This window comes from Camelus bactrianus, chromosome 27, assembly GCF_048773025.1.
Source record: "Camelus bactrianus isolate YW-2024 breed Bactrian camel chromosome 27, ASM4877302v1, whole genome shotgun sequence".
NCBI classification, from domain to species: Eukaryota; Metazoa; Chordata; class Mammalia; order Artiodactyla; family Camelidae; genus Camelus; species Camelus bactrianus.
The window spans coordinates 29,432,840-29,451,496 of record NC_133565.1 but is presented as its reverse complement, the minus strand read 5'-3'; the positions used below and the strand labels follow the sequence as shown (position 1 = coordinate 29,451,496).

The 18,657-nt window shown below is 49.9% G+C and overlaps 1 protein-coding gene across 5 annotated transcripts in view; it reads left to right on the top strand.

Annotated features, from left to right (window-relative positions):
* Nucleotides 1-18,657, top strand: part of ARNT2 (aryl hydrocarbon receptor nuclear translocator 2) — a 163,966-nt gene that overhangs the window by 22,087 nt on the left and 123,222 nt on the right. For all 5 annotated transcript variants that reach the window (XM_074354187.1, XM_074354186.1, XM_074354189.1 and 2 more), the window contains exon 2: nucleotides 18,316-18,430. In XM_074354187.1, coding sequence (XP_074210288.1) covers nucleotides 18,316-18,430 — 115 coding nt within the window. The remainder of the gene's footprint in view (nucleotides 1-18,315; nucleotides 18,431-18,657) is intronic.

Genomic DNA, 18,657 nt, shown 5'->3' with positions numbered 1-18,657 from the left:
AAGGCGTTCACACAGTTCCATCCTGGCTCTTGGAAAGTTCTCTGCTACACTTCAGTTCTACTGTATTTTCTCCTTCTTCTTGAATCTGTCGTCTGAGGGATTACAGGCCATGTCGCGCTTCCCTTCCTGCTGCCTGTCCCACCCCAGCTCTGCCTCCCACTGTCTCTCTGTGTCCCATCGTTAGAGCCCCACCTTCACGGCTGGTCCTGACAGTGGTGGGGCAGTCTCCGTCTGTCTGTCATATTTACCTGTGGGCTTAGTCTGGGGACTTAAACACCACTGGTATTTGCATAATGAAAATTGTACTTGTGAATGACTGAGTTGGAAGATTCCACGTGGGCCAGAGGCCCAAATTTTGGGTGCTTCCCTCCAACCCTGCAGGAGGCAGTGCTGTGGAGTCGTTCACTCCGACCATGTCTGTGCGTGGACTCAGACGGCTCTAGGGGACCGCTGAGCAGTGTGACCAGTGCGCACACGTGCGTTGCCATGTTGACCTACTAACACTTCCTTGGACGTTCTTTCATGAGGCATGGGTACCTGGGCTGCAGAATGTGCAGGTAGAGGGGTCAGCGTGTGGCTCACCCAGTTTTACAGGTGAGCAGGGAAGGAACCGGATGCTTTCCCATGTTCCAGCCACAGCATCGTGTTCAGCCTTACTCCACAAGTGTGCGGGGATTATCTCGGTTGCTTGAAGCCACTGTCCGCAGAAGTGCCCTCAGTTGATAAATGTGGAGACTGAGGCTGAAGGAGCGCCAAGGTCACACGGAGGAAGAAGTGCCAGGACTGAGACTGTAAGCTTTGTGCCCCACGTCCCTGACACGTGTCTTCACTTTACCTGGAGCCAGTTCTCTCTTCTGAAAGAGATGAAGAGGATTCCGAGGAACCAGAGAACCACTCTTGGTTCAAAGCAAACATTCTCCCTTTCATATACAGTTCCCAACTTCCATGCTCCGTCGTCTGCCCACATCTGGCCTTTGGATCTAGAAGTAGACAAAAATTTTTCAACGTGTAGTGAACTGAACCCTCAGTATTTACTTGGCACGTACTTCATGTCAGGAAGTGGTTTGGAAAAGATGGAAGATTTACTTGATACAATATAAGTCACCAGAAGGTTCTTTCTTCTCAGAACGCCTTCTCCACATCCCAGACCTCCTCTTAGGATAGAAAGCAGAGGACATGAACTGCACGGATGTAGCTTTTTAGAACAAAGGAATGCTGTGGCCCAAGACTGCTTGGTCAAATTTCCCGGCAGGGCCTCTGCCCAGTGGAGAAATCCAGGCCCTTTCTCTGTGCCAGCGGGGATCATGGCCGCCCTTCTGTCCTAGGAAGTAGCAGGGACCCTCCTGCACCCCCTGCCAGCATGTCCTCCCTTCCCTGCTCTGCCCCGCCCCCCCCCCCCGGAGTCACAGCCACAGGATGTCACTGTCACATGAGAAGTGCCAACAGGGCAGCCTGCGAGGGACCCCCAGCCGTCATCAGGCTCTTCCCATCCCCTCGGGAAGCTGCTCTTGTCGCTCAGGCCTCCTCCCCAGGACGAGGTGAGCCTGGCACCACCATGGCTTCCTAGGGCTTCTGGCTCGATCCCACAGCTGTGACTGGGCTTTCTAGGGTCACCCTCTGGGCTGAGTCAACAGGCCATGTGACTACATGTGTGTGGTCCCGGCTCTGAGACGTGTTCCGACTGAGATCTATGTGGTCTGCCTGCTTCCCAGGCCCCATCAGACTCGACTCTCACCTGTGTCCCAGCCGTGCTGGCCAGTTTCCTTCCGGACTCCACATCAGCAGTAGATGGTATGTAAATGACGCCTGTCTGCCAATTTATCCACACCGACGTTTGAATTTCATATAATTTTCATGTCTCAAAATATTATTCTTCTGTGGTTTTTTTCCAACCATTCAAAAATGTAAAAATCATTCTTAGCTTGTGAGCCATAGAAAAACAGGAGGCAGGTCAGATGTGGTCCATCAGCCATTATTTGCAACCTCTGGTCTAAGCAAATAAGCCCACACATCCTGCCCAAGAAGGTCCCAGGAGAAGCTGAGGAATCTCCTACCTCTAGTTCAGCTGACCAGTGGGCAAAGCGTCTCTCCCCTGCTGTGCCCCAGAGACGCAAATGAACGGCAGCAAGTGTGCGCATTTCATCCCAGTCCACACCCTGCAGGAGCAGTAGCTGGATGGGAAACAGATGTTGCATTTTGACCTATTGAGAAAAAAACCCCAGTCTTTTGAGGTTGAGCTCCCGGGGGAGAACAGCGTTGGTTCTCCACCATGTTAGACCCTCACAATGTCTGGGGTCCATTCCATCGGGCCATCTGAGGAGGGGACCTTGGCTGCCACACCTGGGCTTGTCCCCAAGGCTGAGGACAAGGAGATGCCTGGGCAGGGATCAAGGGGTGGCTGGTCACTTCAGAGAGCCGCTTCTGCTGCGTGGCCTCCTGCCAGATGTTCCCCACCCAGCAGACACCCAGCATGGGCTAAGAGGGCTCCAGACTCCGGGTGATCTTTGAAGAAGGACTGAAGATGCAAAGCCTGCCCTCGGGCACCTGGAGAGCTGGTGGGCCAGCAGGAGCTGCCCACCGCAGGGCAGGCCGATGACGAAGCCTGCAGAGACCCGCAGAAGCAGCTGGATGAGCGGGAACAGCGCTACCGAGGCTGGGAAAACAGCTGGACAGGATGGAGAGATGAGGGCCTTGCAGTAAGAAATGGGAGTCTCCTGGCCACGAGACTGGAGGGGAAAACGCACAAGAGAGAGGACAAGAGAAGATGAAATGACAGAGAGAGGAGTTGGGCCTGACCGGCAAGAGCTGCCAGTCCAACTGCATCCGTCCGTCCCCACACTCAGTCCCAATGAGGGACTGTCCCTGGAGCGAGTGTTCTGGGAGGAGACAGGGCAGGCTCACAGCAGGCAGGGCCTCCTCTGTGCTGCCCTCAGGATCCTGAAGGAAGCCTCACTGCTCCCGGGGAAAGGGCAAGGGAAGCGGCTGGCGGGAAGAAGGCCTTGGGAAGGCTGCCCAGGTGGTGGGGCAGGGGCTGGATCTGGTCCTGCATCCAACCCCTGTCATAGCCCTATTGTCCCCAGCAACCCACCTGCTCGGAAGAGAGCTGGAGCGTCCGGAAGGAGACCGTGCAGGGTGGGCGGAGGACCTGCTGTTCACAAGCCCTGGGCTGCCGACTGCACGGGGACGATTTGGGGTTTGGGACTCTGGTTTTGTTGTTGCCTTTATTTGGGGTGGTGGTGACAGGTGGCAGGTTGGTATTTCTTTAGAAAAATTCCACTGTGTCGGTTTCCCTGACCGATGTCCACTCCCCCATGCGAGGATCACGATACTGGATCCTGATGAAGGATATAAACGAAGATGAGGGAAGTATTGGCTGGGGGAAAATCCCCTGAGACACGGTCTGGGGCAGGAGGACGTGGGATTCATCCCTGTGCACACAGCACGCAGGACAGGGCCCAGCACAGAGCCAGGCAGGCCGTGCTCACCGTGGGGATGGCCCGGGAGAGGTGTGCAGGCTTTCCCGTGCGCCCGGGCCCCACCCCCGCCCCGGGGCCCGCCAGGCTGCAGCGGCTTGGGTGGGCAGCTGGGGGATTATAGCGCTTCATTCCCACGCTCCCGATTCTGATTATTTCTCTGTGTCACTAAAGCAAAAGACCATCACAGTAGAGAAAAACCCCAGAGTCACAATTAATATCCTTGAAGGATCAGGCCGACCCCAGCCCTTCAGACACACTGGGAGCCAGGAAGGAGAGCCTGAATTGACTCACATGTCAAACTGAGGTTGGACGCCCGGCATCTGCGGTGCCTCCGGCTCTGTCCCTTTTGGGCTTGTTCTTCCTGGCTCTGGGCTGTCCCCAGAAGGAATGCGTCCCAAGAGCTTCCCAATGGGAAGGACTCTGACTTGGGAGCTTTGCTAAGGTTTGGCTCATTCGACTGTACAAATGGCACATGGTTGATTTTTCCGTCTCCCCTGAGCCCGCCACCTTTGGTAGCATAACCTCAGAGCCTGTGGCCTGCGAAGCTCCAATACCTCCTCCCTGATCTGCACACGGCGGCGTGTGGTCTGGTTTACTGTTTGTCCCACTCTCCTTCAAAGGTGTCCTTACTTGGGTGATAATCGATGAGGACGCAGTATCTGTGAGACTCAAGTCTGACTCGCCTTGTCTGTTTCTGACTGGTTAAACTGTGCCCACCACAAACCCACCAGCTTGCCGCCCCCAGGGCCCCGGGGCCTTCCCACCGGCTGCCGCTCAGTGCACGTCAGGCTCGGAACTTAGCTGGGTGTCACTTCCCATGCACCCCTCGCCCTTCCTGCCCTCACCTCAGGGCTCCATCCTTCTCTGTCTTCAGGACTTGCGCTGGGCCTGGTACCGGGCAAGCGTGGACACCTTTGAAATGGGGGAACGGCCCTGAGTTTAGGACCCGGCTGCGTCTCTGAGTGGTACCAAGTGGCATAACGGGTCCCCTCTCTGGGACAGGATGTGGGCCTTCGCTCCCCATCGCCCAGCGGCGTGGAGAAGTCAGGGATTGCGGAGGGGGCAGGAGTGCCCCCTGGGGGGACACGCACGTCCCTCTGGCCACTGCCGTACCTTGCCCCACTTCTGAGCTGGCGGCAGCACCTCCCTCACCGCGAATGACTGCTTTCCTGATACTTCTTGGCTGGAGTCTCACCTTCTCTGCCTCTCTTCTCCTGTTCTTCCCTCCTCTTGTCTGGCCTCATCTCCCCGTTCCTTACACTGGCCTGAGTATTTTGGATTGTTTATCGTGTACATTGACTACTGTTCTGATCAGAAGATTAATAAATACAAGCCCACCCAGGGAACTGGAGCGATGATGCTTCTGTCACGACCCTGCTGGGGGACTCAGCACATACTTCGTCTTGGAACCATGCCCACTCCCCTCCCACCGCCCCTTTGCTTCCTCCCGGGTGAGCTGTAGGTGGCTGCACGACTTCCCAGCTGCCGGCCTCCGTTCCGCCTCCCCAGCTCTGTTTTGGGCGCCCAAGTAGCCTGCCCACGGGGTCCAGCATCCTGCATCTCTCGTTTGCTTTCTGTTCAACCACCTGCATTGCATTCTATTCATAAGAGTACTGTGTTCTAAGTTTTAACAAGTTAGAGATTATAGAAAGTGATACGTAGGAAATAAAAATAATAGGTAATCTTAACTATTCAGGTATTAGCTTTGTCCCCTTTTTAGTGTATTTACCCCAAGACGCACGTGAGCGCACACACAGCCTTTCTCTCCCTACTGTGTGTACCTGTTAGAGGTGCGTTGAATTACATCAGTTGGACCAAATGCTGAATTGTGAGCATCAAAGTCAGCGTTTGGCTGTCATTGAGGCTGGAGCTGAGTGTCACCATCATTGAGTGAAAATCTGACATTTTAACGTAATTAGGTCTTATGACCATTTTACTATTGTTTATAGGTGGCAGTCACACGGTAAACATCTGACGTCCAGCTCAGGAAGGGGCGTATCTGGGCACCGGGCGCTGTCCACCGCTGAGTGCTCCCTGGCCGTCACACTGCAGTCGGTGACACTAAATAGATGTTCGTTTGAAACTGAGTTTGGTGGAGAAACAAGCGCTATTGGGGGTACTTCATACTTCCCTAACCTTTTCTTTTCTTTTCGCACTTTGTTTTCTTAATTGCATCTAGATTGATGATGACTTATTACAGATCATCTTGGTGCACTTGATTTTGACGGTTATCAGGTAGCAAAGTCCACGATTAATTCATCCTTGTACAGATATGAAAACTTCCAAATAACAATTTTTTGAAAGATGCATGACCTAAATAAAAAAACTATAAAAAATTTTAAATCCCGGTACATTTTTTATTGCTCTGTAGGTCAGTACATATACCAAACAACTCCACATAGATGTTGATGATAGCCTACTCTGATGATCTCTTTTATTCTGCTTTGTAGTATTATTTATGGTTCTATTGCCATCTTAGCTTAAAGAAGATAGAACGGTCTAAAGGCAGCAAGCTATGCATTCTCAATATTTGTATTATTCCCCCATTTTCTCTTACATTTAAGTATTTGAAAGTTCTTAATAAGTTTTGTACATAAAATTAATAGCTTTCACCTTATGGGCATGAATTATCACACATTATACTCCTACAGTGGTGTATCATGAAACTATCGGACTGGGAGAATTGAAACATGTCTTACCTACAGGGAGACTTTCGATCTTAGCTCACCTGGAATGTCTCTTCATATCTGAAAGTGAAGCTTCGGGCCTGAACAGTAAGTCCATGTGCGTGCCTGGTCCGTGGTATTGCTGTTGACATACTGTCGATGCAGACGTCACCCATGTGATCATAGGGGCATTGATTACACACACACAGGTTCAGCAATGCCAGAAACCATCCTGAAATAGGTATTCCGCTGCTTGTCCTTTCAAAGGCCAAGGCATTCATCCCAAAGCCAAGGCCAAACAGTAGGGCAAATACAGTGACTGAAGCTGAATTTTGATGGATTCCCAGACAAATGTGTTTGCCTGTAAGATTTTGTGTCCTGCTCTGTTAATGTACCCTTAACGTTTCCCGGTAACATTATTCTTTCAAATCGTGGTATTTAATGGCTGAGTGATTTTTATCTGTGTGGGTATTCCATAATTTATTAGCTTTTGGGTTTATGTCAGACATTTTAGTTCATTTGGTTTCTGTTCAACTTCAGACTGTACTTGGACACTCAGCACGCATCTGAGTCATTCATTTTCTTCCTTACCCTTCATATCCTTGGCCACCATGCCAAACAAAGCCTCTGCAGTAATCGAGAACTGGCCTCTTTCGTTTTATACAGGAAGGTCTCTCACAGATTTGTAGACAGTTTCATCTCTCCTCCTGCCTCAAGGATGCTCCTCCAAGCAGACAAGTATGTCTCCTCAGCAGGTTCCCCTCAGGGTGGCATCTGAACTCTCCACCATCTCATGGCTCTTTCTTGTGTTTTTGGACGTGGAGAATCAAAGCTTTAAGCCCCCTTGTGAGCTCTTCCACCACCAGCCCACACACACCCTGCACCTTCTCCTCGAGGTCTGTCCTGCTGCTTTGGGCTTCTGACCCTGACGACTCGGGCCGTGGTGGGCCACAGCCTGGGTTTTAGCTGAGGCTCCCTTTAAGATCTTGTTAGGGGCAGCCTGTTCCCTCCACCCCAGTGTTCTAGCCTGCTTCTGCCTGGCTGATGAGACCCACCTTCCTCTCATGGGCTCCGGCTGTTGTATTGGATGCAAGCATGAGACAGGTCGTGGGAGGAGGTCCCACTGCGGTTAACAGCAGCCCTTGCTTGTCGTCTCACAGAGCAGGGCCGGGTTGAGTGCGGAGTTCACTCTTACTGTCTTGCTCCAGAGTCACAACCTCAACAGTACCCTCCCTCCCTTTCTTCTGCTGAATTACTCGTGCCTGTCTTCTTGCTCGGTCTGTGTTTTCACCCTTTGTGTAAAGCTCGGTGCAGGGATGCTGGGGCTTTGGCCAGCGGGGTGGGCGTGGACACTCATTGGGAACGTGGATGCTAGCACCTCGCGGCTCTGCTGCAGTGCCTGCGTTCCCCAGGACACATGCCCACTCGAGCCAGGGAGCAGGGCGCTGCCCAAGCCAGCATTGCAAGCTGAGGTTGAAGGGCATCTCTCCAGGCTGTCTTGGGCTTGGGATGGTTCCAGTTCCCTAATGCCAAACCTGCTTGCTTGCTGAGAGTGAGTGGCTCAGGCCCACAGCCAGGGCTCCGTGTCCAGGTGGGCGGCACCACCTGATGGAGGCAGGACCTGGCCCCTTCCTCCTTGCCTGAGTCCGTCGGCCATCTCTGCCCACGCCTGCTCCCTCCTGTTCTTCTGCAGAGACCCCCACCCAGCCTGCCTTTGGCTGAGGGACGCCTTACAGAGGATGCACAGCTGGTTAAAGTCTAGCAAGGGCCAGGAGTCAGAGTCTCCTGGGCTCAGTCTGATGATTTTTCTGTAGATTGTGCTACAAAAATCCCACCCCACAGAGGGCCTTTGGGAGTCATGTGCCCTGCCTTCCTTCCAGAAGTGGGAGGGACCCTTCCTCACTTACACATCAGGAGGGGCCCTTTTTGATCCCTCCTGGTAATGTTTGGCTAACAGTCTAGATTTTTCCATAATATACTGTGGTTGCACAAGAAATCCAAGTCACCGATTTTTCAGAACCTAAGCAGTTAACGTTAGAAATTTTGCTGCAAATAAATTGATCAGTATGCAAGACAGTTGTCACGGCTGAATCATGGTCCACAGTTAAGGTAAACAGATCTGTGATGACATTTTCTGAGCAGAATACAAATGCAGCTCATTTCCTCCCAGAGGTTTCTGACATTTCTTCTACACGGATAACAGATTCTCCCAAGAAGGTGTTGGTCATAAGGAAGAAAGATCTTTGTTTAATCCCCCTGAAAAGGTAGGGCTCTGATATTTGATGTGCTTTCTGTGAAAAGAATTGTTTTAAGAGAGATGAATAGCGAGGAGAGGGTTTTTCTTGAGTTAGCTGCCTCCCCTCCCTCCCTCCCAACCATGAAGAGACCCGTTTGGGGTTTTATTTGAATGGTTATTAACATATTATGTTATTGTGTTGTGAAAGTTTGCATGTCATTGATTTTTTTTTTCCAATGTGAAGATCAAGGGGTGTTTTTCGTATTTAAAGGCATATAAGGTAATGGGGGTGAGGGGAGAAGCAAAATTTTAAAAAATTCCCTCTTGTTCTTTTCATCTGTAATGCTCTCAAGTTTCACATTTTCCCCCAGGTTTTTGCTGCCTGTTCTGTATTTTAGGAATTCTGCACAATATGTCTGCATTGGAAATGGGAAATAGTGTTTGGCTAGATGCTGCATCATAAGCCAGATATGTTCTCTGTATTATGGTGAAGCTCTCAAAATCCTTAGTTTGTCCTGATGTTGAAATGAACTGAAAACCTGCCTGCAGCCTTGGGTAAGGGCAGGCCGTCATTCCATCTCCATGTGTGAAGGGAAACGATATTTCTGGGGGAGATACTTGCGTGCGGGGTGGGACTGCTGTAGAGAGAGAGAGTTCAGTCTATTTGTGCATCTGTCATTGATTATGCTCAGGGACCCTGAGCAAGGGTCTATACAAGAGGGTTGCATTTGAGGTGGGCAAATAATTCCAGATCCTGTCGGGAGTTGCAGCTGGGGTAAGAGGCCAGAAATCTCCAGTGACTGGACGTGAACAAGAGGGCACGCCCCTCACAGCAGGGGCATAAATGAGTCTGCTCGGAAGTTCTGGAACAATCCAAGGAATATGTTCAGGAAAAGGGCATCTTTTATGTCATGCTTCACTCCTCCCTAAAGCCTTTCTGCTGTCCATTGCCAGGATAGCACAGGTGTGGCCTCCTGCAGGAAGCTTTCTTGGATCTTCCCAGTCGTTCCCACAACCGAGTGTCCAGTCTCTTGCACAGCACACAGCTCTCAGTATGAAATTACCTGGCTCCATATCTCCATCACACTCAGGACTGAATCTTTCAGAGGCCAGATGGGGTCCTTTCATCTCTGACTGTCCGGCTTCTAATACAGAGACGGGTCTGGTGATGGGGCATGGGGAGCTGCATCCCACAGAGTCAGAGCTTTGCAAATGTTACTTATAATCGAAACAGGTCCCATTTTCTTACAGCAGCTTCTGCCGAAGAAAGGGATGTCCTGCTTAACCCCATTTCTTAGTTGGATAATAGATGGAGAAACTGAGTCACGTAGTGATAAAGCCAGGTCTAGAACTGGATGCCTGTTAAGCACCTGGCCCGCTGAGCAAGTGGATGGAGAAAGGTGTAAGTGCCCACGCCTCTACTTGCCACAGCCCTCAGGTATCCTGTGTATGGCCTGGTAGATGTATTTACATCCAACCAACCCAACCATATTTTTCTTCCTCCTCCAGAAATTTTTTTGCCCCATTCAGTCTCAGTGTAGGAGGATCAGGTGACCGAGGCTTTTTAGAACCTTCCCTTTCTGGGCGGTGACGGTGACACATCATGTATTTTGAGGCATTGACATCATCTCCTTCCTCCTGAATGCCCTCTTTGCAGCTCCATCTTTCAGGTCCTGTCATCTTTCACCTGGACCGCTGTGACCTGCATTCATTCACAGAAGTACAGGTACAATGCGAATGAGTCACCAGGGACCAGACCTAGACCGGGAGGGGATGGGATTGGCCAGGGACAGGCTTCCTTGGAAAAGTGATGTTTGAGTTGAATCTAAAAGTCTGTTAGGAGTTAACTTGGTGAAGAGAGGGAAGAGAGCTTTCTGACCTCAGGACATATGTGCAAAGGCCCTGAGGTAGGAGGGAACATGATGTGTTCATAAAACTGATAGGGCAGTGTGGCCAGAGCCGGAGAGGGGCGCAGGAGAGGTGGACAGCAGCCTGACTACACAGGAACTGACTGATCATGGCAGGGAACTCCACATGTGTGCTCAGAGCAAAGAGAAACTGCTGGAGGATACAGGCAAGGGCGGGCCCGGTCAGGTCAGGCTCCCGTGTGGAGAGCAGTGGCAGGGAGACCAAGGGAGGTCCTGCAGTAGGCCAGCAGCAGAACCCAGAGGATGGAGAGACCTTTAGGAGGTGACAGCAGGACTTGATGACCAGATTTGGGAATCATCAGCAGAGAAATGGTCTGGATGCCAGTGTCTTAGTGAGTTCCCCTGGAGGGAGGGTAAGTAGGGAAGAGGAAGCTGCATAACTGCTTGGAGGTCTGGTAGAGGAGGGGGGCTTGCAAAGGAGGCAAGCAGGAGGGGCCTGTGAGCTGGAAGGGAGGGGATGTGGCCCTGCGAACACAGGAGACAGGTCTGGTGATGGGGCGTGGGGAGCTGCATCCCACTGAGACGGCCCAGGCAGAGAGGGGACCATTTGCCTTCGTAGGATGTGACCCCTGTGATAATGGCAGCTTCCTAGTGGGGTGACAGGGACAGAGGCTTGATCGCCGGGGGTTGCAGGCAGAATGGGAGATGAGCAGACCCTGAGGGGAAACATGAAGAGGGAGCAGTGACTTTGCCACACGTGGCGACTTTTCCTGGTACAGTTGACAGTCCCTCATCCATTTTTAAGGTTGATTTGAATTTGAATGTGTGGTGTTCTCATCGGTAGGATGCATTCGTGTCCCTGTGCGGTGCTAGAGCCTCTCCTATTGAAGTGTGGTCAGCCCTCAACTGCGTGGGAAAGTCCAGGGGCTGACTGTGACCTTCACTGCCCTTTCAGTTGAATTCCTTGCAGGTGTCCGCTGGGGTTGCCCAAAGGGAACCAGAGTCGAGAGGGCATGGATGATTTGTCCAGGGTTTCCGGGCTCCCTTGCTGGCCTGTGTCAACTCTCTGAAGGCGGCGTGGGGCCGTGGGGCCCTTGGGCTGTGATGAGGGCACGTGCACTTGCTCAGATGAAGCTCTACATGGGAGAGAGCATGTTGTCAGCAAGGAAGACGCTGTGTCCACGCCAGTCCAGGGTGGGGCGTGTGTGTGTGTGTGTGTGTGTGTTTGTGTATGTGAAGACCCAAGGGGACGTGGTTCAGGGTGGAGGTCAGGGGCGGACGGTGGAGGCACACGCAGGGCCTGTCTGCTGCCCCCTCCCTGTGATATGTGGTGGAGCAGCCAGTGTAAAGGCTGAACTCTGTATAGGGAGGCATCGTGAGGCCAGCACAGGACGAGAACCACGGCTCAGGCTGCCCTTTGGGTGGGAGCAGCCACCCTTTGCCTCCCTTTGCAACAGCATCGCCCTGGGGAACATTTTATGAGTGGGGGCTGCTGAGGAGTTAGTCACATGGCCACACCCCCTTCTGTGGCCCCCATCCCCTTTTCTGCACTCCTCTGAGACAGAGCCACAAAAACAAAATGACAGAGGTGACTTAACTCCTTACAGTAAGAACATGATCATAAGTTTTGTTAGTATCTCTGTGTGTGTGTGTGTGTGTGTGTATTTAACTTAGCAGACACTGAAAAGTGCTGATTGTGTGCTGGGCATCATTCTAAGTGCTTTACAAATTTTAGCTTCTTTAATCCTCAAAGCAACCTCACGAGGTATTTTCTGTTTATTATTAGGCCCATTTTGTAGATAGAAGACTGAGGGACAGAGAGGTTAAGTTATTTGCTCAAGGGTTATGTAAAAATACACACACACATACACAGTGTCTGCTTTTAAAAAAACAAAAAGAGAAAGAAAGGCATTTCCTTTAATAGCACATTAAAAGAAAGAACCATAACGAAGGGGGGCTCACTCTGGGGGTTAAAGATGGTTCAACATTAGGCAATGTTTTCTCTTTTTTTAAACACAGTGTCTGCTTTTAAAAGGCATTCTTTCCTTGGGAAAGTGAAAGGGGAGAGGGACAATTACTTCTGTTGGTCATCTTAAATAAGTGATCTTCCTTAACCCCCACAACGACTGCTGTGCGTGCTGCAGGTGTTTTCCTTATTTTCATAGGTGAGCAATCCAAAGCTTAGGGATGATAAATAGCTTGGCCAGGACCCCACAGTTAGAGTGACCCCAAACCATGAACATTTCCTGCACGTCCCACAACTTCTACCTGGGCCTGTGATTTTTCATTCTTGGAGTTAGGACGTCCCCTGTTGTCCTCCACTCGACCCGGGAAGGGGTCTTCTGGCCACCAGCCTCGGTCTGGGCACCGGGAGGAACGAGGGCCCTGCAGTGGGTGGTTATAGTTAGCACCCAACACAAATCTTACTACTTTTATACAATATTCTAAATATTTTTGTATGAAGTACTTATCATCATTATTAAGCCCACCCATTCCCTGGTTGGACACTCCTGTTATTGAAAAGAGCGTCCCCTTCCTTTATCTCTGTCTCGTTCATTCACTGCGTCTAACTCTCCAGTTATGTATGCTTTTTACTGTTCTTACAATGAACCCTTTAAAAATGTTTATTTTTCTATCTGTGGTCTTTACATTAACACATCATTAGAGTAACATTAAATTAACACATGTTCATTGAAAAAAAAAAACCAGTATATTCAGAAACAGAAAGAGCTTTTAGGAGAAGGTAAAACCCACCTATAATTCCCACAATAGAAATAGCCACGTTTTGCACTTTGGTGGGAAACAGTCAAGTTTAACTCATCGGTGTACTTGTATCTGCCTTTCAGCCTTGTCCTGTGCGTATAGCAAATACACAGACACACACACACACACACACAGCTTCGGAATCCTCTTGCAAGGTGCAGGTGATTTAATGTCTCTTGTCTCCTCCACAAAGGCTGTGTTGGTGTCCACCCCCAGGCGCAGGGCATGACTGTGGCCACATGGCCACCTGGTAGGTGTCTGAGCCAGGGCTGTAGTCAAGGTTCTGCTTTTCTTCACTTTGGTGTGAAATTCACAACCCTGGAGCAAATCAACCACGGGCTTACAGGGCTACTTTCCACCTAAATGCATTGCCTTCTCTGCGCCATGTAAATACTAGGCTCTGCACTGGAGACCCTCACCTCTGACCTGGTGAGTGACCTTCCTCTGGCCGCCTTTCCTGGGTGACTCTTCCAGGAGCTTTGCTAACTTATGTTCAAGTCACATGGAAACGTTGCCAGATTTGGGGAGCAGGTAAGTCACTTTTCCAAGGGAGGCTGATGGCTGATTTCATCGGTAGGTATGGACATAGATTACAGAGGAGAGAGACGTATTTTTTATATTTTTATTTGAATGTATTGAGTGTCTTCTAAAAAGACATAAGGGAAAAGTATAACCTTTAAAGTGAATTTTAGTCTCACTGATTGCATCTTTCACTTGGTTTATTTGGCATCCAAAATACTGTTTTAGTTACCAAAATGGTTTTTCATAAAATGAAACATCCGTTCCTTAAATAAACTAAGAAATAGGGATAGGAACAGATTTCCTTGACGTCATAAAGCACATCTTGTCTTCAACCGTCAGGTCATTACAATTAAATTCAAGAACTAAGCAAGTTTGCTTACCATCACATAATCATGAAAATTTTAATCATTGTTGCTAGAGCGAATTTTTTTTTCCTCCCAAGCATTGTTAGGCTCTTTACATACATTATCATTAATTTTTAAAATGATCCTTTAGATTATTGTAAGGAAATGTTTGAGTTGTGATTTGAAACCAGGTATGTTTCATTGCAAAACCCTCCTGGCCTTTCTGTTACCTAGCTATTAGTCATTATTACTGAATATTCTGGAAGTTCTGGCCAATGAAATAAGACATGAAAAGAAATTAAACATTTAACTGTTTGAAGTGAGAATGTAGTATCGTTATTTGTAAGCCATAGAATTTATAAAATTAGAAAATTCAGAAAAATTAATGAAAAATTACTAGAACAAATAAAAGGATTTGGTGAAATGGCAGGACACATGATAATGGCCCTAGAAACTTTTTCACCAGGCACACAGATTTTAAAAGGATAACACATACATAGAACAGCAAAGGAGGGGAGGGCAACACCTGCCTTAGCTGCTGGTCAGATCACTTGACATGAGTTATGATGGATGTAGCACAATTGTCTTCTTATCTACTAAGCAGTCAGAAAATAATCTGGGAAGGGAGAGCCCATTCAGTAGGAGCAGTGATCATAGTACACAGCACATTGTCACATCATAACAACACAGGGTACCTAGAAATAAACTGCATGGGACATTTTGGGGACCTATAAGATGAAAATAAAAAACTTCATTGAGCTCAAAAGGAAGTCTTGAGCAAATGATAGGCATATATCAGTTCTTGGTTGAAGATTCTAAATATTGCAAAAATGTCACTTTTCTCCAAGATTTATTTGTAAGTTCACAAAAATGCAGTTAGTTCCCAAAGGAGGTTAAAATTTATATCATAATCAACTTATTCCAAAATTTAAACGGAAGAATAAGCCAGGAAGAAGATCAAAGATAATTCTGAAAGATGAGGGTAGCGAGAGAAACTTGCATCACTGTGTTACAGTGGTGCAGTTCTAGAGCGAGTGTAGATAACTAGGTAATTGACCCCAAAAAAGGATATTCTAGAAACAGACACATTTTCTATTGGCAAATAAAATACAAGACAGAGGGAGCATCAAAAAAGTGTATAGGGAATAGGAAGGACTCCTGAATAAACGCGTTTGGAACAATTGATCTTTTCTTCTGCCACAGACTGAATTGTATCCACCCCAAATTCGTGTGCTGAAGTCCTAACCCCCAATGTGACTGTATTTGAAGGCAGAGCTTGTAGGAGGTAGTTAAGGTTAAATGAGAGCAGGGACCTAGGATTGGTGACCTTATAAGAAGAGAAAATGTGATGACACAGAGAGAAGGTGACTATCTCTAAACCAGGAAGCGGGCTCTCACTAGCGACCGGATCGGCTGGCACCTTGATCTTGGACCCACTAGTCCCCAGACTGTGAGAAAATACATTTCTATTGTCTGGGACACCCAGCCTAGGGTAGTTTGTTATGACAACCCCAGCTGGCCAGTACATCTTCTTACAACTCTACCTCTTAAAGCTTTCTCTAGTATTAAAAAAAATCTTTCAACCTGAAAAGCAAGTGGCAGACTGGAAAAAAAATGTTGTAAAGTATTTTCAGAAAATACGGCAAAGCTTTAATATGTCCATTATAAAAAGAGACCATACAGATAGATAAGCAGGAGCCTCTGAGTCTCAGTGGAGAAATGGGTACAAGAAACACAAATGGAGTTTGCAAGAGAAAAAGAAGAACTGGAATGAGAGTCAGGCCTTGTTAGAAATGCTTCTTGTGTCGGTGTGTCGGTGGGGAGGTGTGGACATCGTGGATGGTGAGCGGCCTTCTCCCCGTACTGCTGGGGCAGCCTCCTCTGCTGGGGATGCATGTGAGCCTCTCATTTTCAAATCACGTTGAGGCATTTGGATATAAGGCCCCTGGCTCCTCTCCCCGCGTCTGGTGCACTGGCTCTATGACACACGCCCGGCCCCTGGAAGGACGGCAGCTCTCAGCACACCCACCACACCGCCTTCAGGACACGGACACCTTCTCCACGGTAGACACCGCCTGTGTCTGCAGTCGGCGCTTGCTTGCTGTTCTGCAGCAGGCCTGGAGGGCTGGGGAGGGCACTCGGTGGGGCCTGATGGAGGGAGGCAGGCTGCCTGAGGGCCTGCCCCCACAGAGCTGGCCCCTTTTCTGGGCCCACAGCCCTCACCCGTGGGACGGGGTCAAGGGAGCAGAGGGAGGGGCTGAGGCCCGCCAGGCTGGGCCTGCCCGGCCCAGCCCGGCCCGGCCCGCTGTGGGCGTCTGCGCAGGTCCCGGGGCTGCTCCCTCCTTGCTCCCCCCGTCTGTCTGAGGGAAGGACTGGGCTTTCTGGGTTCCTCAGCCCTTGCCCCAGAGCCAAGGTTTTGTGAAGTTTTACCGTCTGTAACTGAAATAAAATGGGCCGAGTATCACCTTCTTTCCTGACTGCACGTTGCCGCCCACCTTCCTCTGCCCTCCTCCCCGTGCCCGCCCCAGGCAGGGAAGGGGCAGCCTTTCCCCGTCTGCAGAGACGGCAAGGCCTCTTCCAGCCCATCGTTTCCTTCACTCCAAGGTGGGGGGAAGGTGGTTGACCTTAAGATACGTAACCTCGTGTGGCGTGGAACGCTGGCTCTGCAGACAGCACCTTTGTAAGTCTCGCAGTCAGAGACCTTTGTGATAGGCTGGGCTAGTCACAATTACACAGACTTCCCTGTATTAACACTTCTCAGTGTGTTTTCAGTGGACACTGGAATCTCTGAGAAAGGGGATGATAATGTGTGGCTTCGCCTTAACCTGCCTGACTATGGAATCCTTTTCCTTGAACATCTTAAGGGCCTGATGTTCTGTGGGACTTATTTTGGGAAGTGGTGACTTTGTTTTTCACCCACGTTTACACTGGCAGTGACTCAGCCCTTCAGTTTTGGGACTTAATGGACTTAACGTCCTTTAGCCTCCATTTTAGAAAAAAAAATACAGATTTCTTATCAGAAGCAGGCAGATGATAAGGTTATGAGGTCATTGCTATGAGCACTGTCTAGCTGTCACGAATCCAGTACAGTAATTATCTAAAGAGGAGAGGATTACTTTAAGAAAGGGATTTTTCCCTTGGGTACTTTCCAGCGTGTACATTGGTTTAAAAAAAAAAAAAACAAACTATAATAGCTCTCGAATGTTTGTGAACATAGTAAAACAGCTAAATTAAGATTTTGTTTATTAGTACTGTCAAATTCTTCAGAAGTTTTGAGTGGACTAGTTCAAGCTGACCTTAGAATATGTTTATTAAACACAAAGTCTTTGGACAGAGCTGTGGGCCAGCTGTCATGTGCCTGCAGGGCTTCTGGAGGAGGCAGAGAGCAGTGCCTCGCACTTCTGGGCACTCGGACACCCCTTCACTCACCAGGGCCCAGATGCTCGTATTTGTCCCACACTGTTTTTCTGAGATACGTTTTCGTAGACTGTTGCTTCCCTTCTGCCCCAGGGAAGAGCTGGGCTGAGGAAAGCAAGCCCCCTGGAGCTCATTCCCAAGAACAATGAACAGGACCAGAGAGGCCTCTTGAGTGTCGTTCTTGCCATCTCATGTTCTGAGGAGAGGGCTCCGCAGAGCGCGAAGGGGACACTGGCACTGCGTGGCCTCTGTGATGTTAGGGAGGCTCACTTTTGTCTTCATGGGCCTCCTAAGGTTTCTGGCTTGCAAGCGGTAATACATCATGGTAACGACGCACGGGGAAGGTGCGTTCATCTAGCGCCTGACCTCCTTGTTCTTTAAATTAACATTTCTTCCCGGAACAGCCTGGCTGTGGAGAGCCACGGTCACTGGCTCACCGTGTGGCCAGAGGTGATGCTTTTAAGGCTCCTGGACCTTGCTGTCCTCACCATGAATGGAAGGCCAGACAGGGCTCTATATTCCAGGCTTCTGAGTGCAACTTAGGATGGGGAACAGCCTTTCTGCTTTAACACAGATGCCCAGGGTAAGGCCAGAGCATCAGCTGCGGGGTAAGGACGGTGCTGCTGCAGGGGACTGGCTCTCCGGATGCTCTGGGTTTGTGCCCCACCAGTAGCTGGGAGCAGTGGTGGTACTCTCCCCTTAGGTTTTGGCTACGTGCCTGGGTTCCTGCATGTCTTACCTGCCTCAGGTGGCAGGAGTCCTTTATGAGAGCTGCTAAGTTAGCTCTTTTTTACCCCCTAAACTAAATATGGGACTGCTGCCCAGGGATGTCCTTTTCCAGAGGAGAAAGGCAGAGCCCGGACCGGGAAGGGTTCACCCGAGTCACGTGACTAATGACGGGCCCCGGCCCCGGGTCGCTGGGCTCTTCTCCCAGGTGGTGCCGTTGGTCCCTCGGACAGTTTCCTTGCTTGTCCCTGGCCTGTTCTGCCATTAACAAAACCTCTCATCTTCGCTGAATTCCAGAAATGGCTTCGGACATCCCTGGATCGGTGACATTGCCCGTTGCCCCCATGGCGGCCACTGGACAGGTGAGGATGGCTGGGGCCATGCCTGCCCGTGGAGGAAAGCGGCGTTCCGGGTAAGCAGCCTCAGCTTTTCCAGGAATTGGGCTTAAGACGTGTTGAGCAACACTCTTGACCTGTTAGGAAAATATTGTCTCTCCCCCTCCTGGAGAATAAGAGCTCAGCAGTTTGCATCCTGTTTAGATTTTGCAAGATTCCTAGCTATGCATGTGATCTGCCGCTGAGTGTTTTCGAGCCTCAGCGTCCAGCTGGGGACTCTTGTTTGCTTGTCCTTGTGGTGAGA